The sequence below is a fragment of the Stigmatopora nigra genome, chromosome 23, assembly GCF_051989575.1.
Source record: "Stigmatopora nigra isolate UIUO_SnigA chromosome 23, RoL_Snig_1.1, whole genome shotgun sequence".
Taxonomy (NCBI): domain Eukaryota; kingdom Metazoa; phylum Chordata; class Actinopteri; order Syngnathiformes; family Syngnathidae; genus Stigmatopora; species Stigmatopora nigra.
In genome coordinates, this window is record NC_135530.1 from 2,945,732 (window position 1) to 2,972,098 (window position 26,367).

The window sequence follows — 26,367 nt, forward strand, 5'->3', positions numbered from 1 at the left end:
CCGTATATGGTTTTCCCAAAGAGATCTGTGGTACTAATGTAGATTTAGCACAGTTTTCTATCGTCGTCCATGGAAGCTAATAGCTATATATTATATTTATATATTATTTATTATACATATATACATGCCTGGTTGAACACGAGTGACAAAAGGCTTGATTTTGACATTACACTCTATTCCACCAGGAGGCGCTAGAGCTCCCCAGTAGGGCAGGCTAGAAGAAGCAATTCCGGGTCGCTGAACCGGATGCAGAGTGAGTAGACACGCCGCGCAGCAGTGGCAGCACAAGCAGCCTCTAACTTCGCCGGAAAGCACTTCAAAATCGGCGCCGGCCGCCTCTTTCTCCCCTCAGCCGCCGAACGCCGACACAGCGTTAAACGTCACTCGGACGAAGGGAAGGTAAGATAGACTCGCCCGAGGGGCAACCGTGGGAATGACGACGGGGGCCAGTGGAAAGGGAGTGTGGGGGGTGTTCACTTGTTGGCCAACGAGCGCCTCGTCACGAAGGTTCGTGCGTTTTCTTGAAAAGCTTCAAATGTCGGCTTCGAATGCAACACACGCGTCACGTGTCAACTCCAACGAGCCCGTCTCAGTCGGGGCTAAAGCGACACGTAACGCTGGGGCCAATGGGCCTCATGCGGGGGCTCCCCCACACTGTCACTCAATGCCCGAGCGAAGCCCCCAGCATCACGTGACCGCTGTCCATTCTTCGGACTGCATTTCCCATCCATTTGAACCGGGAGGGTCGTCCGGCTTCGAGCCACCCGCTTAGCCGTCCTGCTTTTGGGTCCATGTGCGCAGATGCGAGGAAGCCGCCCGCGGCGGCCCCAGCAGACGACAGCGGACCCGAGCTAACCCTCCGATGGCCTGCCTGCCTGGCTACGTCGTCGCCGCGCACATGGACGAGCAGGCGCTGATGGGGCTCGACCCCGGCGCCGACGCACGCCACCGCCACAGGGTAAGACGCCCGCTTCCGTCTGCCTCACGCCGACGTCGACCGTCATATATTTTGTGTGCTGCAGGCGATGGCGTACTTCGAGCAACTGAAAGAGTCGCAGGACGCCTGGGAAGTGTGCGCACAAGCGCTCGCCAAAGGACTATACAAGTGAGTGGCCGGATGAACGCCGCGTATGGCGAGACGGGCGTCTGTCAAGCTCGTTTTATTGTTTTGGTCCGCAGCGAGGACCACGTCAAGTTCTTCTGCTTCCAAGTCCTGGAGCATCAGATCAAATTCAGGTGAGTGGGCGGGGCTAGAGCCGCCCAGAGTCGGGGCTGACGTTGCGATGGTTGTGGTCGCAGGCACGCCGGGCTGAGCGGCGGTCAGCGACAGCTCCTCCGAGAGACGCTGATGAAGTGGCTTCAGTCTCAGGTGGGTCTCGGCGCCGAGGCGACCGTGACACCGCCCACGACGAGGGTCATCACCCCCCTCCCGTGCACGCAGCTGGAACGGCCGCAGCCCGAGAAGATCTTCGTCCGCAACAAAGCGGCGCAGGTGTTGGCATTGACCTTCGTGGCCGAGTACCCGGCGCTCTGGCCCGAGTTCTTCTTCGACATCCTGGCGCTGGTGGGCCTCAACCCGCACGGCGTGGACATCTACCTGCGCACGCTCATGGCCGTGGACGGCGAGGTGGCGGACAAGGACATCGCGCGGGCGCCAGAGGTAGCGCCGCTTACCGGAGCGCCGTCTGGTCCGGTCTGGTCTGCATCGTGCTTTGCGTGCAGGTGACGCGGCGCAACACCATGATCAAAGATGCCATGCGGGAGCGCTGCATCCCGGGCCTGGTGGAGTCTTGGTTCCAGATCTTGCACACGTACCAGCTCAGCCACCCCGAGCTCACTTGTCAGTGCCTGGAGGTGGTGGGCGCTTACGTGTCCTGGATCGACCTGGGCCTCATCGCCAACGAACGGTGGGTTGCTCCGCCCCTTGGCCCGCACGCCCACCCGCTAATGTCCGTCCCTCCCCAGGTTCGTCAACCTCCTGCTCGGCCACATGTCGGTAGAGGAGCTGCGCGAGGAGGCCTGCGACTGCCTGCTGGAGATCGTCAACAAGGGCATGGACCCCGTGGACAAAACCAAACTGGTGGAATCGCTCTGCGCCGTTCTGCAAGCCGCCGGGTTCTTCAACGTGGAGCGGGTGGGTGGACTCATCTCGCCGCGCAGCCGTGTCGGTAGGCTGGGCGCGCTCTCACGTACCCTTTTTGGCCGAAGGAGGAGGATGTGGACTTCTTGGCCAAGTTCTCACGCTTGGTCAATGGGATGGGCCAGAGCCTGGTCACCAGCTGGACCAAGTTGGCCAAGGCGGGCGGCGCCGAGGAAGCCAACGCCGCGCTGGACGCGCTGGAGGCCAAAGTGGCGCTGGCTCTACGCCTCCTGGCGCACCCTGACGATGACATCTCCGCCAACGTGGTGGCCTTCTGCTACGAGTACCTGCAGGTCCTCAAACAGGTGACCCGCCCGTGCGTGCACATGTCGGCCCGGGATGGACCCTCGCTCAACCCCATTCTTCTCGTCTCATCCACAGCTGCCCGATTTCGGCGACGGCCGCAGGACCAATGTGGAGGTACGCCCAGCTGTTTATTATGATTTCAACATGGATGCCAAAACGGTAGCTAAAAATGTCCTTTTTTTGACTGTAACAGGCAATCCTGCTGGCTGTCATTAAGAAGTTGACATACGATGACGAGTACAATTTTGACAATGAGGTACGGACTTCCGTTATGACGTGTCTGCTGCCATCTTCACTTACGTCCGTCCGTCTATCTGCCGTGCCCGACAGGGCGAGGACGAGGCCATGTTCGTGGAGTACAGGAAGCAGTTGAAGATGCTGCTGGACCGTCTGGCCCAGGTGTCGCCCGAGCTGGTCTTGGTCACGGTCCGGCGAGTCTTTGCCGACGCCATGGGGTGAGCACTTCCCCCGCTGGCTGGCGTGGGTCCGCCACCGAGGCTGACTCATGCCGGGTCTGGTCCGCCAGGAAATGGCAGAGTGCCTCCTTCATGGAGGTGGAGGTGGCCATCCGGCTGCTCTACATGCTGGGGGAAGCGCTGCCCGCCTCGCACGGAGCGCACTTTTCGGGGGACGCCGTCAAGACCGGGGCGCTGCAGGACATGATGACCACGGTGGGCGGAGCCCCAGACGGACAGGGGGTTGTGGGGATTCTGGCTCACCTCTCCGCTTTTTTTTTTTCTCCTCCCAGTTGGTCACGTGTGGCGTGAGCGGCTACCCGCACACGTGCGTCTCGCTGGAGTTCTTCGAGACGGTGGTCCGATACGACAAATTCTTCGTGGTGGAGCCGCAGCACATTCCCAACGTTTTGGTATGGATGGGCGGGGGGGGGGGGTCTGATGGTTAAGCAGCCATGGGCCCACCTGAAAGTCTTTGTCTGGCACACAGATGGCTTTTCTGGACCAGCGAGGCCTGAGGCACGACAGCCCCAAAGTGCGCAGTCGAGTGGCCTACCTTTTCTCGCGCTTCGTCAAGACGCTCCAGTGAGTGAAAACGGGGGTCCCGGAGCCGCCTTTTCCCCGCCGTTTCATTTCTCTCTCATCATTTTTGGGGATAGCAAGCACATGACGCTGTACGTGGAGGACATCCTGACACGCATCCAGGACCTTCTGGAGCTGGCCCCTCCTGTAAGCCACAGCGTGAGTGGGAGACCAGGGAGCGCCCCCTGCCTAAGCTCCTCCTCCTCCTCCCCAGCATAAGAACTTCCCGGCGGCGTTGACCGGCGACGACCAGCTCTTCATGTTCGAGGCGGCGGGCGTGCTGATCGTGGGCGGCGAGTGCGCGGCCGAGCACAAGCGTGTGATGATGCGCGGCCTGCTGGCGCCGTTGATGGACGCCTTCGCCCCCCTGCTGGACAAGTTGGCGGCCGAGACGGACGAGGAGGCCCGGGAGGCCCTGGCCGACTGCCTCTGCCACGCCGTGGGCTTTGTCAGGTAAGGACTCTCTCTTTTTTTTTCATTCTTGGGGTGAATTAAAGTGACAGAGACCCCTCTTGACCACCAGCCGTACCAGCAAGGCTTTCAGCAACAAGCAGACGGTGAAGCAGTGTGGCTGCACCGAGGTCTACCGCGACTGCCTGCTGGCCTTCCTCCCGGCGCTGAGCTGCCCCGTCCAGCGGGGGGCGCTGCGGGGCTGTGTGCGCTCCTTCCTGCACCGCATGATCATCTGCATGGAGGAGGAGGTGCTGCCCTTCATCCCGGCCGCCTCCGAACACATGCTCAAGGACTGCGAGGCCAGGGACCTGCAGGAGTTGATCCCGCTCATCAGCCAGATTACCGCCAAGTTCAAAGTAAGACTGGGTGGGAGTGGTCCGTGGGGCCCTCTCCACTGGCACTGACCCCGAGCCTCCGCCCTTTTAGATGCAGGTGTCCCCGTTCCTCCAGCAGATCTTCATGCCGCTGGTGCTGGCCATCTTCGAGGCACTGGCGCGGCCCGCCGATGACAACGACCAGGCGGCCGCTTTGGAGAAGCAAATGCTGCGCCGCAGCTACTTCACCTTCGTGCAGACGGTGGCCAGCAGCGGCATGAACGAGGTCTTGGCCAATCAGGGTGAGCCACCGAAAAGCTAGCTAAGTCTGCCGACCGACCGACTGACTGACGGGTCGCCGCCTCCAGGGGCGGAGAATGTGGAGCGGGTGGTCTTCACCGTCATCCAAGGTGCCGTGGACTTCCCCGACCCGGTGGCGCAGAAGACCTGCTTCACCGTGCTGGCCAGGCTGGTGGAACTTTGGGGTGAGTAGCCCCGCCCACTGAAACCCACCCCCCACCTGACCAACAATCTGCTTTCAGGCGGCGAGGCCGGCATGGCGGGCTTTGCCGACTTCACTTACAAGCACATTGTGCCCGCCTGCTTCCTGGCACCTCTCAAGCCCACCTTCGACCTGTCGGACGCTCAAACCATGCTGGTGAGTGTGTGGGCGATCGCCATTTTGCCCCGGCCTTCTCCAACCGCCCCCTCCCACCTGTCTTTTCAGACTTTGTCCGAGGTGGCCGTGACGCTCAAGACGGTCTTCACCAAGCAGGTAAGCCCCGTAGCGCAGCACGCCGCCATTTCTCTGGGCCGGCGCCTTGACTTTTGCACCCCCGTGGACGCCAGGGCCCACAGCTGTTGGACTTCCTGCAGCGAGATTACCTTCCGTCGTTGCACGTATCGCCCGAGGTGGCGCAGGTCAGACCCCGCCGCTCCCCGCGGCCGGCACAGCCTGGCTACGGACCACTGCGTCTAACAGCTTTATGCCCCTCCCCATTTGGTGTCCTCAGGAACTTTGCCACGTCCTGCAACAACCCGATGCCAAAGTCCTCAAGACCTACCTGAAGGTACGTGGGCGAGGTCCTCCATTTTGCTGCATCATTTGACACATGTTTGATGGCCCTTAGGTGTTCTTCCAGCGGGCCAAGCTGTAGCGGGCGGGGTCAAAGGTCGGGAGGGGGAAGGTAACATCGTGGGAGCCACACACACATCATCTCTCCTTTTTTTTTTAAATCCTTCCCAAAAAGGGCTGAAATGTTTATTTGTATTTTTATTTAAATATGCCGATCGTGTAAACGAGGCCGGCCGTTGGTGAAGAAACAACGGGTGTAAATAAGACGAGACTAACCACTTTGTTTTGCTCCTTTTGGATGAGCACTTAGCGCTTTTGTGTTAGCAACAGTACTAAAATGAAAAACCAAATACAATCATGTAAAAACACCAACCCCAGTGCTTTATTTCCTCACAAAAAAAGCTTCTCATCCAATGGGACGAGTGAATTTCATGAAATCATGATCAGTTTGCTCCATAACAAAAAGCAACACAAAAAATGTGTACATTTCAAGAAATCATGATTGGTTCCATAACAAATGACAACCCAAAAATCCTTCTGCCATGATTCAAACAGTTCATCTTAAGTACTTCAGTGACGGCTTCACTTGACGGCCATTATCCTTTAATGACAGCGATGGGTCGCAGCTTGATGGCCTTGCTGCTGATGCCGGCGTCGTGACACGTGTCCACCACGTCCGTCACATTCTTGTACGACTCTGGAGCCTGAAACGGGAACACCAAAAGGTGGTGAGACCGTTTTACGGACCGGCGCGGTCCTGGACCCACCTCCTCCATGACCAGTTTTGGGGACGCCACTCGGATAGCGATGCCTTTGTCTGCCATCTGGTCCAGCACGTCTTGGAAATCCAGATTGCGGCGAGACTTGGCCCGGGACAGCGCGCGTCCCTGCGAGAGACAGCCGTTGGCATGACGACGACAACTTTACGTCCGCTTAGGTACGTACCGCTCCGTGGCAGGTGGTCCCGAAAGTGCGCGTCATGCCTTGCTCGGTACCGGTCAGAACGTAGCTGCACGTGCCCATGGTGCCGCCAATCAGAACCGGTTGGCCCGTCATCTGATAGTCGACGGGGATGAGAGGATGATGGGGTGGGAAGGCCCTGGTGGAACCTTTCCGGTGCACCAGCAGGGTGCGCTGTCGCCCGTCCACCATGTGCTCCTCCACTTTGGCGATGTTGTGCGACACGTCGTAGATGACGTGCATGTCCAGGTCGTCCGGCGTGCTGGCGAATACCTTGGAGAAGGCCTGCCCCAACGTATCGACAAGCGGCGTTGAGACGGCGGTCCCGAATCTGTCATACCGGTTCCCACCTGTCTGCTGAGGAAGGTCATGGACGAGCGGTTGACCCAGGCGTAATTGCCCGCGGCGGCCATTCCCTTCAGGTAGTCCTGTCCCTCCTGCGACGTGACGCGAGCGCACGCCAGCTGACGGTCGTTGACGGCGATCCGATCTCTCTTCATGGCCTTCTCCATGGCCACCAGGGCGTCTGTGGAGAGACACCCGCCCAGCTCAGCGACCCGGACGAGAGTCCGACTCCGGTGAACCTACCCGTGGCCACCTGATGTCCCAAGCCTCGGCTGCCGCTGTGAATCATGACGCAGACTTGCCCCAGGCGGTCCACGCCCATCTTCTTGGCGGCGTACTGGTTGTAGATTTCATCCACCACTTGGATCTCGGCGTAGTGGTTCCCGGCCCCCAGCGTGCCCAGCTGCCAAATAGTGAGACGGTCAGTTAACCGTTTCCTTTTAATGTGGACCGCTACTCACTCACCTGTGGGAGGCCCCTTTTCTTGGCCTTGGACGAGACTTTGTTAGGGTCGGCCTGGAGCATGCGTCCGTACTCCTCGCAGTGCTCCTTGTCCTCGGCCCAGGCGTAACCTTCACGTAGCGACCAGTCCACGCCCATCTCCAGCGCCTCCTCCAGGTCCCTGAAAACGACGTCGGGTCAGCATCAAGTCGCGCCGAGCCCGTCCACGCTTACTCCGCTTACTTGGCCCCCATGGGGATGACACCCTTGGAACCCACACCCACGGGAATGTGGTCAAAGAGCGCCTGCGCCAGCTGCTCCTTGACGGGCTGCACATCCCGCTCGTCCAGATTGGTCCTCAGCAGGCGGACGCCGCAGTTGATGTCGAAGCCCACGCCGCCTGCACGACCACCGCAGCTCAACGCACTTGACATTCGCTGGGCGCTGTGGTCAACGGCGCTTTACCTGGAGACACCACCGATTCAGGGTTGCTCAAGTCGAAAGCCGCCATGTTCCCGATGGCGAATCCGTAACCCGAGTGGACGTCCGGGAGGCCGATGGATTTCTGCGGACAAGTAAGTAGTCAGTGGAGAGCTTGGCGGTGATCTCGGAAATCCAAAGCCTGGCACTCACGTGGATGATGCCGGGCAGCGCCGCCACGTTCCCGATCTGTTTCATGGCGGGGAGGAAGCCGCCCACCCCTGAGGAAGAAGAAGAAGAATGAGATGGAATGGCAAAAGACATGTCCAAAAGGACAAAAGTGGACTGACTGAGCACCTCCTCGACACGCGTTCCGCAGTTCCTCAAACATCAGCTTCTCCAGAGGGTCGTTGACGTAGAAAATCCCTTCCACCTGCAGCGCACACATGTACGGCCATTGTTTGTCAATTCCACTGAAATCATTCAAATGACTTCTTGACCCGACTAGCCAATTTATTAACAGCGTGATCATCACATTCCATGTCATGTCTAAAGTTGGACCAGCACGATTACGTAGTGACTAGCTTGTCAATTAGCCGCATTTTTTCTTTACCTTCATGTTGGGTACAAAACCCTTTTTAATCCTCCAGCAGTTTTTATCGATCTTGTCCAAAAACTGCAACTCGTCGTTGTAGTTTCTACTCATGATGACAGTTTTGTTTTTAAAGGCCAAATGAATAAGTTGAGCCTTTCTGAGCGTGTCGTATGTGTGCGTTGTATCGAGTTCACTGGAGTTAACTACGGCACGCCAGAAGCTATTATACATGTCAACACGGCTGGGTATTTCATATTCATTTATTATGTATATTATGTGTTTTTATTTTTATTATAATGAGAGAACTAATTAACGAATATGGTCTTTTATCATGATCCTTGTGTTTGTTCCTTTTGATCATGTTGACATTAATATAAGTTTTGCCTGGTCGGCTCGCCGTCGAAGGAGTCCAAATCTGGTGGCAGAATTTCAAAACAAAAGAAACTGGAAGAAAAAGACAGCAATACACACGTAAACAAACTTGTAATTGCTTGTTTATTGTGCATGGAGAAGTAAACTTGTAATTGGGTGTCTAAAAGTAGCAATTTGTTGCGAGGTGACGACGAATAGCTCCTTCTTTGGTGATTTATTTTGACACAAACGGATGTTTTTGTTCCGATAGCGAGGCTTGATGGAGGAAGGCAATTCGGAAGGCAAACGTTTGGATAATCTACGGCTACAAGGTTCATTTTCTTCTTTTCTTGCATCTTTTTCAAATGTCTGACGCGCACTCAAACTCGCCACTAAAGTTAGCTTATCTTGATTTAGCTTAGCTTCCTAGTTAGACTGTACTTTTGTCTATGGGCACAAAAAAGAGGGACATTTTCTCTACTTTGACATCTAGCGTTTGCATAACAACAACGAGCTCAGACACAAACACTCCCACGAACTCTTTTTAAGGTTGCCTTTATGACTGTCGTTTTAAAAACAGCGACAATACTCATAAATGACTCAGCAAAACAACAACAAAAGATGGCTTCATAGATTCGATGACGGCTCGTCTATTTGTATGCAGGATGAAGCTGCGAGTTCGCATCTGCAAGCGGACCAGCAAAGTGGACGCGCTCGGTCCCGAGTCCACCGTCCAGGAACTGGTGGAGCACATACGTCACGCCCTGCTGCCCGTTCACGGTCTCGGGTGAGAAAAGCACTTGCTTCAGTCGCAAAGTGGTGGTCTCGCGGAGCCGTTGTCGCCACTTGTCGTTCACCTGACGTCATAGAGGCCGCGCACAGAGTCAAAAGTCGCGCGTCATGTGACGTCACGTGACGTCACCGCGCCGCAGTTCCACCGCCTCAGCATCAGTGTAGTCGCTCCCGAGCCGAGAAATCCTCGGCGTGCCGTCCTTCAATATGATCCCATCTCATTTTGTCCCATTTTCTCATCTCCAGTCCAGACGCGACCTTTGCCCTGTCTCTCAACGGCGTCGAGCTTCTCGCCGACACGGGTCAGAAGTTGTCGTCGTGCGGCGTCGTCCCGGGAGATCTCATCCGTGTCCTCCTGCCCGCCGCCGCCGACGACGGTGGTGGGCCTGACGCCGCGCCCGCCGACCCGGTTGGCCCCGGGGACGACCGGACCGGCGCCCAATCCGCCGCCCTCATGACCTCCGGCCAGGTGAGCCAAGGGACCGCGGCGACCGGAGTCCTCTCTCCGCGGTCTCGGCGCCAACTCTCCTCCGCGGGTCTCCATCGGCAGCCCGGTGTGGACGAGGACGCCCCCGGCCAGCCGTCCCCGGACACGCCGGAGCGGCGTCCGATGCTTAGCTGGGAGCCCATGTTGTGCGGCGAGGCCGGCGAAGGTCAGGCGCCTCACTCGCTGGAGTTGCTGTACCGCGCCGCCGAGACCACCTGCCCCGCCGACGCCGTCATGGTGGCCGCCCACCTCCTCATGCTGGAGACGGGATTCACGCCGCAGGTCGGGACGCGGCGAGTCTCGGCTTCGGGCGCCCCGTGACTCCTCCTCTTTTGTCTTGTGCCCGCCTCCAGAGCGAGGAGGCCAAGCCGGGTCAGATGCCACCCGGCTGGCGTTCGTCTGGCGGCGCCTACCGACTTCAGTACACGCACGCGCTGTGCGAGAGGGCGGCGGTGACGGTGGTGGCGGTGCCCATGAGCCCCGTGCTGGTCATCCAAGGTGAGCATGGACCGCCGAAGCCAACCCGAGCCTGACTCACTCACCCCCACGCGCTCCACGGCAGCCATCCTGCAGCTGGCTGACAACGCCAGCATGGCGGCCAAAGTGTGCGTGGACCCCGCCGGCTACGTGACGGAGGCGTGGCCAGGTCCGACCCCGGCCTCCGACCGAGCGTCCGTCGCGACCCCTCCCTCATTGATGTCCCGTGTCTTCCAGGAAGCAGCGCGGCGGCCGCATACACGGGTCTAAGTCGACTGTCGCGAGTCTTCAAGGACCAGCTGGTGTACCCGCTGATCGCCGCCACCAGGGAAGGTAACAGTCGCGGCCAAACGCCATGTATAAATACAAACATATTTGTATCCATTTTCTCCCTCCCACCCCCCAGCACTGTGCCTCCCGGTGGCGTTCGGCCTGGCGGCGTTACCCCCCGAGTTGCTCCTCCTGGTGTTGCGGCTTCTGGACGTGGTGTCACTAGTGCGCCTCTCGGCCGTGTGTCGACACCTGAACGTGTCGGCCGCCGACGCGGCGCTCTGGAGACACCTGGTGCGACGCGACTTCAGCGGTAAGAATCCTCTAACGTGGCGTTGCGTGACGTCAGGGCGGGCGGAGCTTAAACCTCTTGCCCGGGTTGGGTGTGTGTGTTTAGATCACAAATGGCAGGGGGAGACCAACTGGAAGGAGGTCAGCCATCTCGCTCGCAAGTTGAAATCCGGCCGCTTTTAACCCCCCGCCCGCGTGTGCGTGCAGCTCTACAAAAGTTTCTACAAGTTCCGGCACAAGCGAGGCTGCGTGGAGCGCCCGTGCTCCCTCCCCCCTTTCATCCACCGCCCCGCCTTCGGCCCCGCCCCCTACCCACCCATCCCAGGGGTCATCGGCGGAAACTACGACCGCCGGCCGCTGGCTTTGCCCGCGCCCCGCTTCGACCCGGTGGGCCCCCCCATGCGCGGCGAGCGGCGGCGTCGCAGCGACCCCCGACCACCTCCCGGCGGCGCTCGTCCGGCGGACGTCCGCAGAGGCTTCATATGAGCCGTCCCGCCGGGAAAGGACCGCGGCTCTCGGGCCCTCCCGATCGGACGGCGCGCCCCGTCCGGCCCCCGGGGTGCAAATCGGCGTGTTTGCGCACGCGATAGCGCCCGGGGGAAGTGAATGAAAACTGTGCCGAAGGTGAAAGCCCGCATACTCGCACTCTACACTTTGAGAAATTCGACAAATGCATCTTTTTGTTGTTGTTGTTGGAGCCTTTGTTATTTAGCACTGATCGACCTCACTGATCAGAAGCGTTGCTTTGTCGCCGCCTTGTGGCGTCCACTTGCAATTGCAGCAGCTCGTCGCCTATTCTTTTGACTCACTTTGTTTTGTTTGTTTTCAAGGCCAATATTGCACATGCTGCGAGAAGCCAATCAACACGTCTTGATTTGGTGATGTTTTGACGCTCGGGGGCTTTCTTTTGTTTATAAGATTTGTGCTTTTTCCTTTGGTATATTTGGAGATCCGTGCGACTTCATTAAAGCCAATTGTTCAGTTTTCAGTGTGGAAATTTGAAGAAAGCCTCACTTGCAATTGTCTCATTTACATAGACTTATGGCTTTATGCTATTTGCAAACCAAACGAGAACTTTGGCTTATTGGACCTCCCTTTGTGTTGGTCTGTATCCACTCATGCAAGTGATTGCGCACTAATTGCCCTTTGGCTCCACCAAACGAGTGACGTCAGAATAATTGAGTGACGTGACCCCCAGGTGTGTGTGTTGGACTACCGACTACCGTCAAATTTTGCCAAACGTCTTGCAAGTTGGCCGTTTTGAAACGCTGGTAAGGAAGAACATCGCTAGAAGAAAACAATATCACTACAAACCTACGCGAAAGTGCCATTTTTATTGGAAGAAAAAAAACACGACCACACGCTAAAGGCCAAACTAGGATCAGAGGGGAGCGGGGCGCGTCCCTTTTCCAGACGCTCGAGCCCGCAAATATCACGGGGCAACACGTCAAACGACGTCAGGATAGAACGTTTGGAGAAGATTGGTCGTGATCGACAAGTCGCCGAGGGGAGGCGTCGTCAAAGCTGCGCGCGCCCTTTAAGAGCTTGGTGTTACCGGAAGTCAGCGAAGGGGCGGGTCCTGGCGAGCCACACAACGGGACCGACCTAGCGGGCGTAACTCGCCGCCGTCGGACCGCCGTCCGTCGTGTCATGTTCCCCCGCCGGCGCGCCTTTGGGCCATGGCGTCTGTAGCGGGCTCGACGTACGGCGCCGCCGCCGCCGAACTGGACGCCTCCCTACGCCAGATGCTCAAGGCCATCGCCGACGAACGGAACCGACTCAACATCCGTCAGGAGATAAGCGGCCTGGGTCAGCTTTCACGCACACTGACATCACGGCGTGTCGTCGTCGTTGTCTCATCGCCGAGCCGTCGCGTGAACCGAGTGTGAACCGAACCCACGGAGCGGCCGTCACGTGACCCGGCAACAAGTCGGGCGTGTGACGTCAGCCCCTGGGACTCCCTCCCCTCCCCATCTGACGTCACCGTCTCGCGACGAGCGAATAACTCAAAGTGTGCGTGCGCAGGTTGCCTGAAGGATGACCGCATCGTCTTCTGGACATGGATGTTCTCCACCTACTTCATGGAGAAGTGCGCGCCCCGCCAAGACGACATGCTCTTCTACGTGCGCAGGAAGCCGGCTTACGCGGGCGCCGACGACTCAGACGGCAAGAAGGTGAGCGCTTCCACGCACGGCGCGGTCGGAATCTCCGCTCTCGTTCCGTCTCGTCTCCTAGTCGGAAGTGGAAGTCTACAGGAGGGACTCCAAGAAGCTTCCGGGTCTCGGGGACCCTGACATCGACTGGGAGGAGAGCGTCTACCTCAACCTGGTCCTGCAGAAGGTCAGAACCGCAAAACCGCCAACCGCCAAGGCGTGCGCTCATTCCTCATCTTTTCCAGTTGGACTACGTGGTGACCTGCGCCGTCTGCACGCGCTCGGACGCCGGCGACATCCACGTCCACAAGAAGAAATGTCAGGTGAGCGAGGCCCAGGTGAGTATAAGCGTCCACGCTGACGACACCACCTGATGCGCCTCCAGGAAGTCTTCGCATCTCCCAGCAAGCACGCCATGGACAGCAAAGGGGAGGAGTCCAAGATGAGCTACCCCAATATTTTCTTTATGATCGACAATTTTGACGAGGTGGGGACACGCGGGCCACCCAAGGACCGACCGCCCGGCGACCGGTTACCGATGGCCAGTTTGTCGCCCTCCGCAGGTGTTCCAGGACATGACGGTGGGCGAAGGGGAGATGGTTTGCGTGGAATTGGTGGCCAGCGACAAGTGCAACACTTTCCAGGGTGTCATCTTCCAGGGTTCCATTCGCTACGAGGCCCTCAGGAAGGTTTACGACAACCGGGTGAGTGGACGCCGGGTCATGTGAGCCCGCGCCGAGCTGACGCCGCTCGGGGCACAGGTGAGCGTGGCGGCCAAGATGGCGCAGAGGATGTCCTTCGGCTTCTACAAGTTCAACAACATGGAGTTTGTGCGCATGAAGGGGCCGCAGGGCAAAGGTCACGCCGAGATGGCCGTCAGCAGAGTCCCCGACGGTGCCGACGGCGAATACGAGCAGCGCGCCACGCCCGTCCACGAAACGGTGGGTGACCCGACCCGACTCTGGCCACCCCGATTTCCCACGTACTTGAACGCGTCACTTTCCAGGTCACGTCATTCAGCACGCCGCCGACCCCCGAGAGGAACCGGCCGTCCTTCTTCTCGCCGTCGCTGCGTCGCAAGGTGCCTCGCCACAAGATGGCCGAGATGAAGAAGTCTCACTCGGCCAATGACAGCGAGGAGTTTTTCCGGGAGGATGACCACGATGGTAAACGCTGTATTGGCACGTGTGTAGGCATGGCGTTGACATACATTTTTTTTCCCTCACTCAGAACTCTGCAGCGCCACCAACCTGCGATCGCGGTCCCTGTCGGGGACGGGTCGTTCGCTGGTGGGCTCGTGGCTGAAGCTGAACAGCGCCGACGACTATTTCCTGCTCTTCTCGCACCTGACCTACGTCACGCTGCCGCTGCACCGCATCACCGCCGGTAAGCTCCGCCCCCATTTGAGCCTTCCCGTGACTCATCGGCCACTAAATCACGCATCTGGTTTTGGTCAGACATCTTGGAGGTGCGTCAGAAACCCATCTTGATGACGTAGCGACGACGGAGACAAGTGCCTCCTGCGTCGGGCCCCGCCCCCGCTCCCGCCTGGCCCCTCCCACCACGATAACCAGCCGTCCGACAAGTGCCTCCTCCTCGCCGGAAACTCCGACGGGAAGCGACGTGACTCCGGGCGTGAGCGGCCGGGAAGATCGATGGGATCGACGACGGGAAGCGCCCGCCACGCAGACACCAAAAAGGGAAGCGGACGCTCGCGGCTTGCGATTTCCGCCCACAACCGCCTTCCCATTTTTTTCTAACGCGTGACGACCGGTCACGCGAGCGGTGCTTTAGATGTTTTGCTACACCTTCACGTCCTCGGCCAATAGGCTTTCGTAACGTTTACCTAAAATAAACCAGACGGACCAGACCATTTCAACGTTTCCATTTATTCCCGAGGGAGGGGGGTCAGACCCGGATTTTGGGTCAAAACCAAAAAAAAATAAAAAGAATAAAAGTCTGAGCAGAGTTTGTGACAGAGGAAAAAAAAAAGAAGAGGCCTCCTCATGGCTCAGCTCAGCAGGAAAGCCTGTAAAAGACGTCCGGTCCTTTTCGACTGGGATTGGGCGCCGCCGCCCCAGCCGTCCAAAACCTTAAGAAAGGATGAGCGTCCACGTCTACCGTTTAGCGTTTCTTCTCCTCCAGAGTCTTGTGCAGTTGGTCGGCGTCCTCGGCGGTCTTGACACGGATGAGGAGCGGCACGGGGGTGCCGGGGTTCTTGTCGTCCACAGGCGGGTTGGGCACGCACACCACCACCACGCCGCTCTTGCCCAGACGCGAGCACGGCATGCCGGCCGCCAGCAGGATGTTGAGGAGGATGTTTCCTGATGGGGAAGCACGGGTTAGCACCAGCTAGCGCCAGTTAGCATCCTAGCCGCCACGTTGACTCACCCAGGTTGGTGTCGGCCCTGATGATCATCTGCGTCTTGCCCTGGGCCGTCTCTTTCAGGTGGAGCGTTCCCACGCCCTTCTCCTTGAATTCCCCGCCTTTCTTGTAGAAGAGCTTGCACCTGCAACCAGCGACGTCAGCGAGCGTCCGTCACGCCACCCGTCGACGCCTACCTTTTAGAGTAGAAGGCGTCCTCCTCTTTGACCTCTTTGACCTCGGGTTTGGGCGGCTCGTACGCGTCACCCTGTTCCTCTGCGCAAAAGACACGATTGGACGCCTGCCCTGGCTTTTGTGCCCGAGTGGGGACTCACCCGAAGGGGCGGGCTGTTCCGTCTTGGGCGAAGATCGCAAGGCGCCGCCGAACAAGGAAAAAGCCGGGGCGGCCATCTTTGTGGCCGAAGGGTCCACCTTCTGACCGAAGTTGAACGTGACGGCGGGCAGTTCGTCCGCCGCGCCCTTGGAGGACGAGGCGGGCGAGGGAGCGACTTTGCGGTCCTCGGCGGCGCCGTATTGTCGCTCGATGCTGGCCAGGTGGCGCTCGTAGTCGCGGAAGATGGGCTGCAGGTCGCACAACGGGTTGTCGTCTACGTGTTTGCTGATCCAGTCACGCACCGAACAGTTGAGCGCCGTCAGCTGGCGGTTGTACTCCCTGCCGCTGTCGGCGGCGACGGCGGGCGAGCCGTTGAACGCCGCGCCTGGGAAAACGACCACAAGGTTCCGTGATGTCATCCGTGCGCTGATATTGGAATGCTCGGAGAACGTCGCTGGCCACTCACCGGGGGCGCTCGTCAACGCCGAGGGCGATGTCGCGGCGAAGGATGGGGAGGTGGCGGCGCTCCCGTTGGTGGCGGCGCCCAAGCTGAAGCCGCCAAATGGCGTAGGTGCAGGGGTGGAGCTGCCGCAGAAACCTTTGAACCCTTTGAAAGCGCCGCAGGCTTCGCTCTGAAACGGAGGCCGGAATTAAGATCGAGGACAGCGACGGCGACGACCACGACGCCACCGGTCGTAGTACCTCCGCGCCCACATTTCTTCGCTTGGCCTTCTTAATGGCGCGGTTCCTCATCACATCTTCCGTGGCCACAGAGAATGTTCCGGCCTGAAGAGACAAAGATGGACGGGTGAGTGGCGTAGCGGGTGGCTGGCGGCTAAGCATGACGTCACCTCCTCGCCCTCTTCCTCTTGGTCCCAGTTCCGGTCCGTCAACTCTTTGTCCGCGTTCCGTTTCGCCATCGCACCTGTAGCGCGACAATTCAGGAGGTCGTGCCTGTGGGTGTAGGAAGACTAAAAGTGAATTTAAGTCTCTGCCCGTGTGTCCTTATGTACTCGAGTAACATTCATTTTGCTTTGGGGTTTGGAAGGACATTTATTTAGCTGTTAGCTGTCGTCTACACGCGCATGCACGCACGCTATTCGCGATATTTACTAGCCGACGGCGGCTAATGAATCGAGAGCTAACGCTAGCATCGGACGGCTAACTCCTCTGGGAACGGAGGCGCTTTTCTTTTACCTTGTGTGTCGGGTGGGGTCCAAAAGTGTCCGCGTGAAGGGAGGAACGCACCCGCTGGGTGTTCACACGTCAACTCTAACGGACGTGAAGTAGGGCAGCGCTTTATACTAGCCTCATTCAAGCCGCCATTTCACGTAGCAACACATCCGCATGGGTTTGGAGCGGTGGTCCTTGTGCGCGTGTGCAATGGAGAGGCATTCTGGGATTTAGAGTCTATTCTCTCACTCTATTGTCGCTAGGACTTGATGCGAGACTTTGCCGTACATATGTCGTCGCTGTGTTGCCTTGTTCGTTAATCATTTCACATTTGGACAGTAAAGGACATTATTTGGGGCAACTAAAACTTGAAGCTGCAGTTCTGTTTGTAACCACCAGACGGAGACATTAATCCAATGATGCGAATCGAGGCAGGCTGTGCTTAAAATGCTCCCCCACTAAAATGCTCTATTTAACGAGACAATATTGCAAACAAGGTCGCAAAAAGGTTGCATTAATTGTTCAAGGAGGGCACCGCGAACAGACACAAACACAAAGAAAACATTCTTTCAAAAAGTTGAGTTGTGTTTAATGTACTTTTGTTTCAGAATGTCAATCTAAATTGGATTTTTTTTTTGCTCTTGACACTTTAGCGGACGGACTGTTCTCGGTTCTTTTGTCCCTGGTGAACTTGACAAAGTGGCCATGTGAGTACATCGTTTGAATTTTGCACCTTACAAATGTTTGCAACACACTTGAACTGTAAACATGTTGTTCCTTTATGCTTGTTGTGACTTAAAGGCCTATGCAGATCTCCGTACGAGGCCCGGTGTGCTTGCTGCTGGATATCTTTTGCTCCGCTTGAAAACAACCAAATGAAGCGCCGGAAACCATGTCGGCACCGGAAACGGAGATGTCCACCCCTGAGGTTCGCTCGTGGCGACCGGGAGCAGCTTGCGGGGGGGAACTTGCAGACTTTCACCACTGATCCATGAAATGCAAAGCAGCATCCTGGATAGGCAGAATGGGGGAGGGGTGCAATGGGAGTGAGGGAGGCGGATGGACGAATGGGGGGGGGGGGGGGGCGTGTTTAAAAAAAATGTCGTCTTCACCCAACAAGTTAAGACTGGAGCCTGGATGGAGTGCACAAAAACCCAGTCAATGTATGATAGTTTGATGCTCCATGCTACTGAAGTTTAGCTTTCCTTCTCTTTAATAGAAAATGTGAGCTGATGAAAGAACCATGTCTTGAACATTTCACTCTGATTTTTCCAACTCCATGGAAAAGGGAGAACAATGTCAACGCGTGGGAGAAGAAAACAGTCATCCCATTTCTCGCATTGGCCTCTCCATCCGTCGCTTCACATACTCAACTCCTAATTGGTTGGAGCTTACTTCTCTCTCGCATCCGCTGGTACCTCAGACCAGTCAAAAGCCAAGGCTTCATTCAGGGGGCGGGCCTTGTGTGAGTGTGTGTTTGGGGGGGTCCTCATGATGACATTGCCACTCCAAAAGATTTTTAAAAAACAACAACGCTTTCTCCAGTTGCTGTGGCTTGAAACTAATCAAAACATTAGATATCATCTTTTTTTTATATCCAATCACCTCTTATTGAATTATATCAAGTTAGTTTGCAAATAAATAGTTTCACTAATAACAGCACTGTTTTTAATGGAGAATAAATTACTTTACAACTACTCACTAATAACAGTACTTTATTTTCACTCTTCACAGTATACTGTTTTTCAATAGTAACCACACTAGTAGTGTAAATATGTACATTTTACAAGACTGTCTTCATTGTTAACCAAACTCGTCACTTGGAACATTATACTTTACACCCATGTTCTCCATCCACTTTTCTACTACTATCCCTTTAAGATATAACAGTGGTATGAATTCCAATGTGTTTTAGATGGCTTTCCGTTACCTGGAAACAATAGAACAAATATTTCTTATGTTCCTATGGCGTGTGTACGTTCGAGTAAGGTCGGTTTGATTACTTTAATGTTCGTTTGGGGAATAGTATTCAAATGAGCGGTGGACTGCTGCAAGTTAGTTGTAGGTCGGGGTATGTATTTGTTTGTAGGGCGAGAGCGCATGCGCACTTGGCAGCGAGGGGAGGAGTGCTCTGCATCCGGGTACCGGAGAATCACCATTGACAGCCGAAGCACAACTTTTCCCCAGGCAAAGTGAAATCCAGCCGCGCACTCGGACACAATCTAGTCCCCGCTTTTCAACTTAAATTAGTGGCGAGGAAGCGCGGCGGCTCCCCCGTCGACGTCCCAATCGGTCGCCCGCCCCCCGCAAAGCAGCCATCCGGGGCCCGACGCCTTGGTGGTGGCTTCCCGACACTTTTGGAGACGGGCGGAAAGTCGGTGATGAGTCCCGGGCTGCCAAAGAAGCGAGAACTTGCCTTCCGAGCCGCCGACTAGTAGTAGTTCTTTGGCTTGTTATTGTCGGCGAACAAAAAAAGAGCCCGAATCGGGCTAAAGTTGACGGCCATCGCGTCCAAAGTGCCCGGCCGGACGGATCATGGAAGTACAAGGCCCACAAGAGGCACTCAAAGTGGAAATCCAATGTCATCAGGTAAGCGCAGCCGACGTCGCCACCGCCACCACCGCCGCCTCCGCCACCGTCGTCTTCGTCTTCTCGTGCCGGAGGACGTCAAAGAGGTGAAAGTCAACGACCGTCCGTCTCCGTCGTCCGCTCACTTTAGCCGCTCGTCGCCGTCATTTGTAGGCGGCCGACGAGCAACAAGGAGCTCGGCTAATGCGGCGCTGTGCTGGCGAGCGGGACGCGAGCTGAATATTTATGAGGGGCAAGAAACATCCATGGCCGCTTTGTTCCTCTCTCTCGCACACTACAACTTGAGAGACTTTTTTACTCAGCGCCTCCCCAACTCTTTGTGCGAATACATGCACAAACCCTGCCCGCAGGTAAAGCTGATGCTGGGGCGAGTGGTCTCCCCTTATTTTACCCCCCAAACAACAACAACAAACATCCAACAGGCCGGCCGGAGACGAGCCGAGTGTGTGGGACAAACTTTATTTCTCGGCCTAGCTTAGCCACCGGGCCGCTAACGGCTCGACGCTTCATTTGACAAGTTGCTGGAACCCAGCCGCCGTGTTGTTTGTGCGTACTAGTGGTGTCAAACTTGCTGACAATTCGCGTCCATTTTGAGCCGATAGACGCGTTTTCGGCGGCCGAGAGATGCGCCAGCGAAGCGGCTCGCTCGCTAGCTAGCCTCTCGGCCAACTCCGTTCACTCTTTGAACGACTTTTGCGGAGGCTGCTCGACGTCGACGGCACCCCCCGGCCGCCTTTTCGCCTCTTTTTTTCGTCGCCCATTTTGTTACTAGTTTGCACTTAGTCCGCTGGTATGATTGCTTTTGGCTCACGTGACGGCAGTGCCGCCCCACGATTGGTCCGCGACGTGGTTTTCGCTGGCTTCGCTCTCGACGGCGTCCCGGCGGCATCCGTTCCCCCCTCCGACCAGAGGATAGCGACGGGGTGCTGAAAGACGGCCCACGGCGACTAGGATGCCGACCGCGGAGCCGAGCTTCAGCACCCTGGCCAGCTTTCCCCCGACCTGGCTCTTCTTTTGCACCGCCCCTCCGGGGGACGCCATGTCGAAAGCGAGGCGCACAACTTGGCGACGTTTATGTGAAGCGAGAGCAGGACTTGGGGAAAGAGAAAGGAGGGGGGGGGGGTGTAAGATGGTCGATGTCGTTCTAGCGGTACTGCTCGACTTGGATCGATCCACTTTGCTGTGGAATGTTGTTGTTTAGCACTGGTTCAAGTTGAGCCTCCGCGAGAAGGCTTGTTTTTTCCCCCTGACGTTGATAGTGGAAGCGTCCATTTTGAGACCGAAGGGGTGCACCCCCCCCCCAACATGGAGAGCAAAAAGTCTGCAGAGTTTGACTGAGGAAGGGGGGATGGGCCCCATTCATGGCCAACATTACCATTTTGATTGCTTTGATGCTGTTTTGGGTGGGGGAGGGGGCATTCGGACGCTCAGAAAGCCCACTCAGCACTGGCTTTTTTTTTCTTTTTTACTCCTCTTGCACTTTCGCCACTAAAATGACACACTTGAAAACACCAAAGCAGCCGCCTCATGCGGGATGACGCCTTGTGGGCCTTACTCACATAGGATGAGCTCAAATACGAGAACACGGCAGCCTTCCGGCCTTGGCGTTTTCGGGATGGAGACATTTCCGTACCTATTTTTAGAACACGGTTCAAATTCGGAACCAAGGCCAAAGGCCCCTTTCTGTTTACATAAAACTGTATTTTGAACGCTAACCAACTCTTTTCCTTGTGCAGAATCAAACATTGTGTAAAGGCCTCAATGATCTTCCCAACGGACAGGTAAGCCCCCCCCCCCCCCCCCCCATTCCGTCACCGCCCGTCCAACACACTTAATTGGTGTTTTGTGCCCAGAAGCTGGCCGTCCGAAGTCGCCCGGTGGGCGCCGGCAAGCCACTGTCTCTCCTCACGCCCCCCGGACAGGCCGTGGCCATCTCGACGGTGCCGGCCGCGACCCCGGCGACGGTCCACGTCAACGGCGCCGAGCCGCCGCAGACCTCGCCCGTCGACCTGCAGACGAGCGCCAGGGCGGCTCTCGGACCCGGGGCTCATCCGTCGTCGCAGGTGAGACCGTTATTTTTAAGACGGGAATTTTTTTCCCCGCTCTTTCGGCCACGGAAAGATGCGGCGGCCGGCCGATCGAATGGCGAGGGGGAGCCGAGGAGTGCCGTTGCCATGGAAACTGTTCAGACCCGCCGGTCGGGGGTCAGCCCGGCCAAGTGCGGGAACAAAAAAGAGCCCCGGCGCCCAGACTGGCTCTTCCTCTTGGCTTCCTTCTTTGGCTACTTTTCGTGCACTGCGTGACCTTTTCACCCCTGCCGATTGTTCCGTCGGCTCCCGGTAAAGGGACCGCAGCGCCCCCCTGTGGGGAGTGGTGGCTCTACTGCCAATGCAAGAGAAAGAAGCGTAAAGAGGAAAAGTGAGCGGAGGGAGCAGGTGCCCCCTTCCCGGGCTCTTTGCGGCCCGCCCGCTCGCCCCCCTAAAGTGCTTGTGAGAAAAGAGTCGCAATTAGGAAAATAAAAGCTGTGGTTGCGCGAGAATTTTCCTCAGTGTGGTTGCCATGGGAACTGGCCTTCCACCCTCTGCCTCCCCCTCCTCCCGGTGGCTCAGCAGTCCAACAACTGAACCGAAGAAGAAAAAGGAGTAAGGGGGGAGGGGCGGCGGATTGGGGAAAGTTGTCTCCGTATTTCCACGTACTTTGTGGCTTCTCCAAGATGTGAAAAAAATGTTTGTCCCCTTAATTGTGATTGTTGTCTTCTCCACGCTAGATGTTGAGCTCGCTGAGTTTGGTCCCCGTGAAGGTGCCTCAAGTCGGCTCTCTGCACCGACTGACCGCCAGCGTGCTACCTCAGGTACCCACGTCGCTCGCCGGCGCCCCCACGTGCGAAAGTTAAAGCCCGCTCTGGTGTGCTCAGGTCAGGCCAAAGACGCTGATCCCGGACGGCCTCCCACCCAGCCCCCGCCAGGACGCCGTCCCCCGTCCCTTGCGGCCGCACAGCCCGGAGCGCTCGGGCCCCGCCGCCTGCGCCGCCCCCCGTCGCCGACCCTACGACGGCGATGCGGGCGGCCCCGCCCAGCACGCCTCGGGCGGCGCCGGGGTGGCGTACGCCATCATCGCCGCTTCGCCCGCCAACGCCAACGGGGTGGCCGCCGTCAGCGAGGCCGTCAAGGTGAGTCAACTCGGCGCCGTCGGCTCCCGGGCCACCCTCTAGCGTCCGCCTCTCGCCATCAGGTGATCATCATCCAGCCCCAGGCCCCCGGCAGCGGCGAGGGCGGCTCGCTCCCGCTTCCGTCGCAAGATCCCTCGCCGGCTCCCGCCTGCGTCAAGACCAACGACGAGGACCCGGAGGTGAGTGGCCGGTTCCGTGACGTCGGGGAGATCGCCGAGGCTGACCCGCCTGTCCACTCTGATCTCTGGCAGAAAATCTCCTTCATGGTGGCCCTGGGTCTGGTCACCAACGAGCACTTGGAAGGTGACGAGAAGTTCGGCCGTCGTACGTTAGCGTTAGCGCTAGCTTCTTTTGTTGACGTTTGTCTTTTCTTAGAACTCCAACTGAAGAGGCAGGAGAGGAAAAGACGAAGCACGGCTAACCCCGCCTACAGCGGCCTCTTCGAACCGGAGGTATTCCAAGCTCCGCCCACCGCCTCCCGGTCGTCCCTCCCCACCGAACGGGACTCAGACGCGCTTTGTGTTTGTCCGCAGCGCAAGCGTCTGGCGTCGCATTACCTGAACGGCCCGCTCTTCCTGTCGGCGCGAGGTAAAACTAGCGCTTCTCTGGTTAGCACCCGAGGAGGCCCGTTTGTCGCCAAACGGTGGGCGAATGCTGAAGTAGCTAATTGGACAATTGGACGAGCCCAGCGCTCGGCAAAAACCGCTTCAGCATTTGACCAATCACCCGTCTGTCTGTGTGTCCGCCCGCTCATGAGCTTTGCGTGGCTGATGCTAGCACTAGCCTCTGCATGGCTTTGACCTCAAGGCTAACGTGTGCTCTGCTTCCATCCACATGCAAGACTCGGAGGATTTCTGCTGGAAGGTAGGTCCCGCCTTCTCTCGCGCCTTCCGTCCTCACTAATTCCGCCAAGGGCAAAGCTAGCAAAAGTTAGCCAAGGCTAACACCACCCGCTTCATTATTTTCCTCTTGGACTCCTTTTAGGGGGGTGTTGTTGTTGTTGTTTTCTCTAACTTTTGCCCGCCATTGTCTTAACCCGTTTACGCCGTGTGGCCTTAGGATGAAGTGGAGCAAGACGAGATTTGCGCCGTGTGTCGGCGGGACGGCGAGCTGCAACCTTGCCACAACTGCCCGCGAGCCTACCACCCCGACTGCCTCCAGCCGCCACTCAAGACCCCGCCCGGGGGACCCTGGTACTGCCCCAAGTGTCACAAGAAGGTATTGCCTCACTAGTGCCGATTTCAAATACTCTTTTTCACTCTAATTTAGTTTTTCTTCTTTGTTTTTTTCCATCGGCAGGTTTTGAATAAGGAGAATATGTCGTGGCCTCACAACTTCGTGCAGTCGTACGTCACACACAAGACAGGTGGGTTCAAATCCGCCTCTTTGAAAGACCAAAAGGTGGCACTAAAGTGCTTCTTTGCTCACAAGAGGGGACTTTATTGCCGCCTTGTGGCTCATTAGAGTATTACATAAAGAACATCAAAACAGACCCGGGACACAGTGATATGGGCGGTCTTAAAAATGAAATATATGGCATTTTTTACTGCGAAAAAATATGTTGTAGCAAAATATGTTGTTGTAAAATATGTTTGCCTTTCCAGTGCGCCAGGAGGAAAAGCGACGTCTGCTGCGACGAAACGTGGAACTCAAAAAGGAGTGCGCTCACCTGGAGGAAGAAGACGAGCAACTCAACACGACGTTCAAAGTAAGCGGAAAAGTCAATTTCCCTCTCTGTCGCGGTCGTAGTTTTCGGGCCTGACCATTGGCCGTCCTCCGCAGCGCTGCCTGGCCCGCCGAGAGCGTCTGTCGGCGCAGCAACGCGACACGGTGGCGTCCTTGGAGCGCCTCAAAGCGCTGGTCAAGCTCATCCGGGTTTCCGCTTCCTCCTCTTCCTCGCTGTCGCCGTCCCCGTCGCCCTGGATCAAAAACGGGGCCACCACGGGCTCGCCCTTGCGACCGTCCCGGGACAACATGGCCAACTAGCCCCGCCCTTTAAAGCGCCCTCCCTCCCTCCCTGCCCCTGGAGAAGCGGACATGTGACTTTATTTATTTTATATTAATTTTTCAACTTTTTTCAAGACTCCAGCGCTTACGAGATTAGTTTTTTTTTTGGGGGGGGGGTTTGCTCGTTGTTTGTCGGCCTTATCGTGTTCTCGTTGCCACACGCCACCAGCTTTTCTTTTCTTTTCTTTTTTTGTTTTCTTTTTTTGCCAAAACGATTCAGGAAGTATTCCGAGAAGAAGAACAAGAAAGTATTTAAGAGCAAAGTACGCCCACAACGTAGTATTTGGTTGTACATAGCCGCCGCCGACCACTCGTCCCCAACTGCCTCGCTGAGGCCACGCCCCCAAGTCTCGATATCAATGGGGGTGGGGCTTATGGCTTTTGTCCAAAGGTGAAATAACAAAGGATAAGCGGCCTTATTTTATTTAGCGGCACCCACAAAAATCTATTGTCGCCCTGAACAAAAAAAAAAAACGCCTTGGCCATCATCAAAGACTCCGCCCCCCTCAACCCAGCACGCGGTCTTGTGCGGTTGTGCGGCAAGGAAGCAACAGATGTATTTTATTAGAGCACACCTTTGAACAAAGAAACGGGACTGAACCGCAGATGTTTTTTTTTCTTTTTCTATTCTTTTACGAGCAGCAAAAACAATAGATGTCTCGTTGGTTTGTGTCGTCGACGCCGCCACCGCCGGATGGAACTTGCCACTAGCCAGTAGAACAAGTGTTTTGTCTTCAATATGCCAACGTAGTAGTTGACTTTTTCTACCGACTTCTTACGAAAAAAAAAAAAAACGTGATTCCTTAATAAACATTTCAACTACGAAACTTTAGTCTGCTCATTACATTGAGGGGAGGGGCTAGCAGAGTCCCTGGGAGGGGCTTCTGCTCAAGATCAGCCCAAATTCTGCCCAAAGGACGAAAATGGACAAAATCCAGATGTACGCATGTGACGCAATGCAAAGCTAACTTAAAGAAATGCAGATTCGTACGAGTTTGGCCACGCCCCCACCGGACGGGCCTTAGGCCGTCGGCAGTTCGACGCTCTTGTGGTGACGAGCGTATTAAAAACAAATAAATAATTAGCTGACGAGGCGTGAAGATGTCAGGAGGGTGCTTGTTCTTTTCTGCGTGTAGCAGGAGGCTAATGTGACGCGAAACGATGTGAAGGCGCTCGTTAGCGGCGGATGAATGTCTCCTAACGAGCCCAGGGGTGGGGGGGCAGTGCCGGAAACACGTCGGCGCCGCCCACGCCGACGGACATCCCATCTGTTCTTAGCCAGGGGTATGGTGACCCATGAAGGAAGGTAGACCCCCAAATTTGTGAACCTGAACTTGTTTTTTTTACGCTAGCTGCTAAAGCTATCCGAAAAGATGGCGTGGTGACACTGTCACCTTCCCCTTTCTTCAAGCCGCTTCCGGCCGGGTGACCTTTGGGGCGACCTATAGCCCACCGTTCATTAGCCGAGATGTTCGTTGTCTTGATTTAAATACAGCTTGAGTCCATTTGGACGCCCCTCGGGTTAGGGGGGCGTAGTGGGGGTCCCTATTTTGACATAGCTCACCGCTAGCGACATTTTAGCACCTTGTTAACCATCCCCGCCGTTTTGTTTGTCCCGTTCGGATGTGTCATAATCCAGGGGCATCTTTGCAACAGATGTGGATGGATGGGGAAAAAAAGTAGAGCGTTTCGGAAAGGGGGTGCCGGAGCAAGGGGGGAGGGTGACATAGCTGGGAATCACCCAGCGAGAAGGACGTGGCGCGAACAAAGCGTTTGTTTAGACTGACGTCCGAGCGGGTACTTTTCCGTGGGGCCGGGTTTTT

At 56.7% G+C, this 26,367-nt stretch overlaps 6 protein-coding genes and 1 long non-coding RNA gene across 12 annotated transcripts; 5 read left to right on the forward strand and 2 right to left on the reverse strand.

Annotated features, from left to right (window-relative positions):
- The first annotated feature begins 225 nt into the window (after positions 1–225).
- On the forward strand, positions 226–5,693 carry xpot (exportin, tRNA (nuclear export receptor for tRNAs)). Its single transcript, XM_077710074.1, has 25 exons — positions 226–399; positions 802–958; positions 1,023–1,105; positions 1,180–1,236; positions 1,300–1,369; positions 1,442–1,660; positions 1,723–1,907; positions 1,966–2,134; positions 2,209–2,445; positions 2,522–2,560; positions 2,640–2,702; positions 2,777–2,901; positions 2,973–3,117; positions 3,195–3,314; positions 3,392–3,486; positions 3,561–3,630; positions 3,698–3,936; positions 4,007–4,292; positions 4,363–4,552; positions 4,619–4,735; positions 4,793–4,908; positions 4,978–5,025; positions 5,100–5,171; positions 5,264–5,320; positions 5,381–5,693. The coding sequence occupies exons 2-25, from the start codon at positions 863–865 to the stop codon at positions 5,405–5,407; spliced, it is 2,925 nt and encodes a 974-aa protein (XP_077566200.1). The 5' UTR covers positions 226–399; positions 802–862; the 3' UTR covers positions 5,408–5,693.
- Positions 5,686–8,434, reverse strand: rtcb (RNA 2',3'-cyclic phosphate and 5'-OH ligase). Its single transcript, XM_077710063.1, has 11 exons — positions 8,105–8,434; positions 7,849–7,924; positions 7,705–7,772; positions 7,537–7,636; positions 7,315–7,471; positions 7,096–7,252; positions 6,874–7,033; positions 6,636–6,811; positions 6,271–6,570; positions 6,093–6,212; positions 5,686–6,029 (listed from the first exon to the last, which is right to left on the reverse strand). The coding sequence occupies exons 1-11, from the start codon at positions 8,315–8,317 to the stop codon at positions 5,922–5,924; spliced, it is 1,635 nt and encodes a 544-aa protein (XP_077566189.1). The 5' UTR covers positions 8,318–8,434; the 3' UTR covers positions 5,686–5,921.
- A 58-nt stretch (positions 8,435–8,492) lies between these two features.
- fbxo7 (F-box protein 7) lies at positions 8,493–11,742 on the forward strand. 3 transcript variants are annotated; one of them, XM_077710068.1, is made up of 9 exons: positions 8,493–8,769; positions 9,102–9,224; positions 9,476–9,998; positions 10,070–10,214; positions 10,279–10,362; positions 10,431–10,526; positions 10,600–10,776; positions 10,861–10,895; positions 10,962–11,742. In XM_077710068.1, exons 2-9 carry the CDS (start codon positions 9,103–9,105, stop codon positions 11,238–11,240), a joined length of 1,461 nt encoding a protein of 486 aa, XP_077566194.1. In that variant the 5' UTR covers positions 8,493–8,769; position 9,102; the 3' UTR covers positions 11,241–11,742. The 3 variants fall into 3 exon arrangements, with proteins under 3 accessions (XP_077566194.1, XP_077566193.1, XP_077566195.1); XM_077710069.1 differs by lacking the exon at positions 8,493–8,769 and having other exon boundaries at positions 8,814–9,224; positions 9,476–9,698; positions 9,780–9,998; XM_077710067.1 differs by lacking the exon at positions 8,493–8,769 and having other exon boundaries at positions 8,810–9,224.
- Positions 11,743–11,936: 194 nt separating this feature from the next.
- Positions 11,937–14,780, forward strand: kiaa0930. Its single transcript, XM_077710070.1, has 10 exons — positions 11,937–12,563; positions 12,780–12,928; positions 12,990–13,094; positions 13,153–13,230; positions 13,293–13,394; positions 13,471–13,611; positions 13,669–13,848; positions 13,914–14,073; positions 14,138–14,293; positions 14,365–14,780. The coding sequence occupies exons 1-10, from the start codon at positions 12,434–12,436 to the stop codon at positions 14,403–14,405; spliced, it is 1,242 nt and encodes a 413-aa protein (XP_077566196.1). The 5' UTR covers positions 11,937–12,433; the 3' UTR covers positions 14,406–14,780.
- nup50 (nucleoporin 50) lies at positions 14,781–16,999 on the reverse strand. 2 transcript variants are annotated; one of them, XM_077710071.1, is made up of 8 exons: positions 16,804–16,999; positions 16,458–16,560; positions 16,309–16,392; positions 16,073–16,238; positions 15,608–15,991; positions 15,470–15,548; positions 15,299–15,417; positions 14,781–15,231 (listed from the first exon to the last, which is right to left on the reverse strand). In XM_077710071.1, exons 2-8 carry the CDS (start codon positions 16,524–16,526, stop codon positions 15,032–15,034), a joined length of 1,101 nt encoding a protein of 366 aa, XP_077566197.1. In that variant the 5' UTR covers positions 16,527–16,560; positions 16,804–16,999; the 3' UTR covers positions 14,781–15,031. The 2 variants fall into 2 exon arrangements, with proteins under 2 accessions (XP_077566197.1, XP_077566198.1); XM_077710072.1 differs by having other exon boundaries at positions 16,458–16,577.
- On the forward strand, positions 16,198–17,828 carry LOC144181522 (uncharacterized). The gene is made up of 3 exons (XR_013324689.1): positions 16,198–17,355; positions 17,433–17,486; positions 17,581–17,828. It is a non-coding gene; the product is annotated as an uncharacterized LOC144181522 (long non-coding RNA).
- Positions 17,829–18,859: 1,031 nt separating this feature from the next.
- phf21b (PHD finger protein 21B) lies at positions 18,860–25,371 on the forward strand. Of its 3 annotated transcripts, XM_077710066.1 has the most exons (14): positions 18,870–19,368; positions 21,105–21,149; positions 21,222–21,431; positions 22,136–22,219; positions 22,283–22,537; positions 22,600–22,716; positions 22,789–22,840; positions 22,913–22,989; positions 23,071–23,125; positions 23,379–23,401; positions 23,597–23,755; positions 23,837–23,903; positions 24,142–24,245; positions 24,320–25,371. In XM_077710066.1, the coding sequence occupies exons 1-14, from the start codon at positions 19,315–19,317 to the stop codon at positions 24,521–24,523; spliced, it is 1,506 nt and encodes a 501-aa protein (XP_077566192.1). In that variant the 5' UTR covers positions 18,870–19,314; the 3' UTR covers positions 24,524–25,371. The 3 variants fall into 3 exon arrangements, with proteins under 3 accessions (XP_077566190.1, XP_077566191.1, XP_077566192.1); XM_077710064.1 differs by having other exon boundaries at positions 18,860–19,368; positions 22,789–22,989; XM_077710065.1 differs by having other exon boundaries at positions 18,863–19,368; positions 21,225–21,431; positions 22,789–22,989.
- Positions 25,372–26,367: the final 996 nt, after the last annotated feature.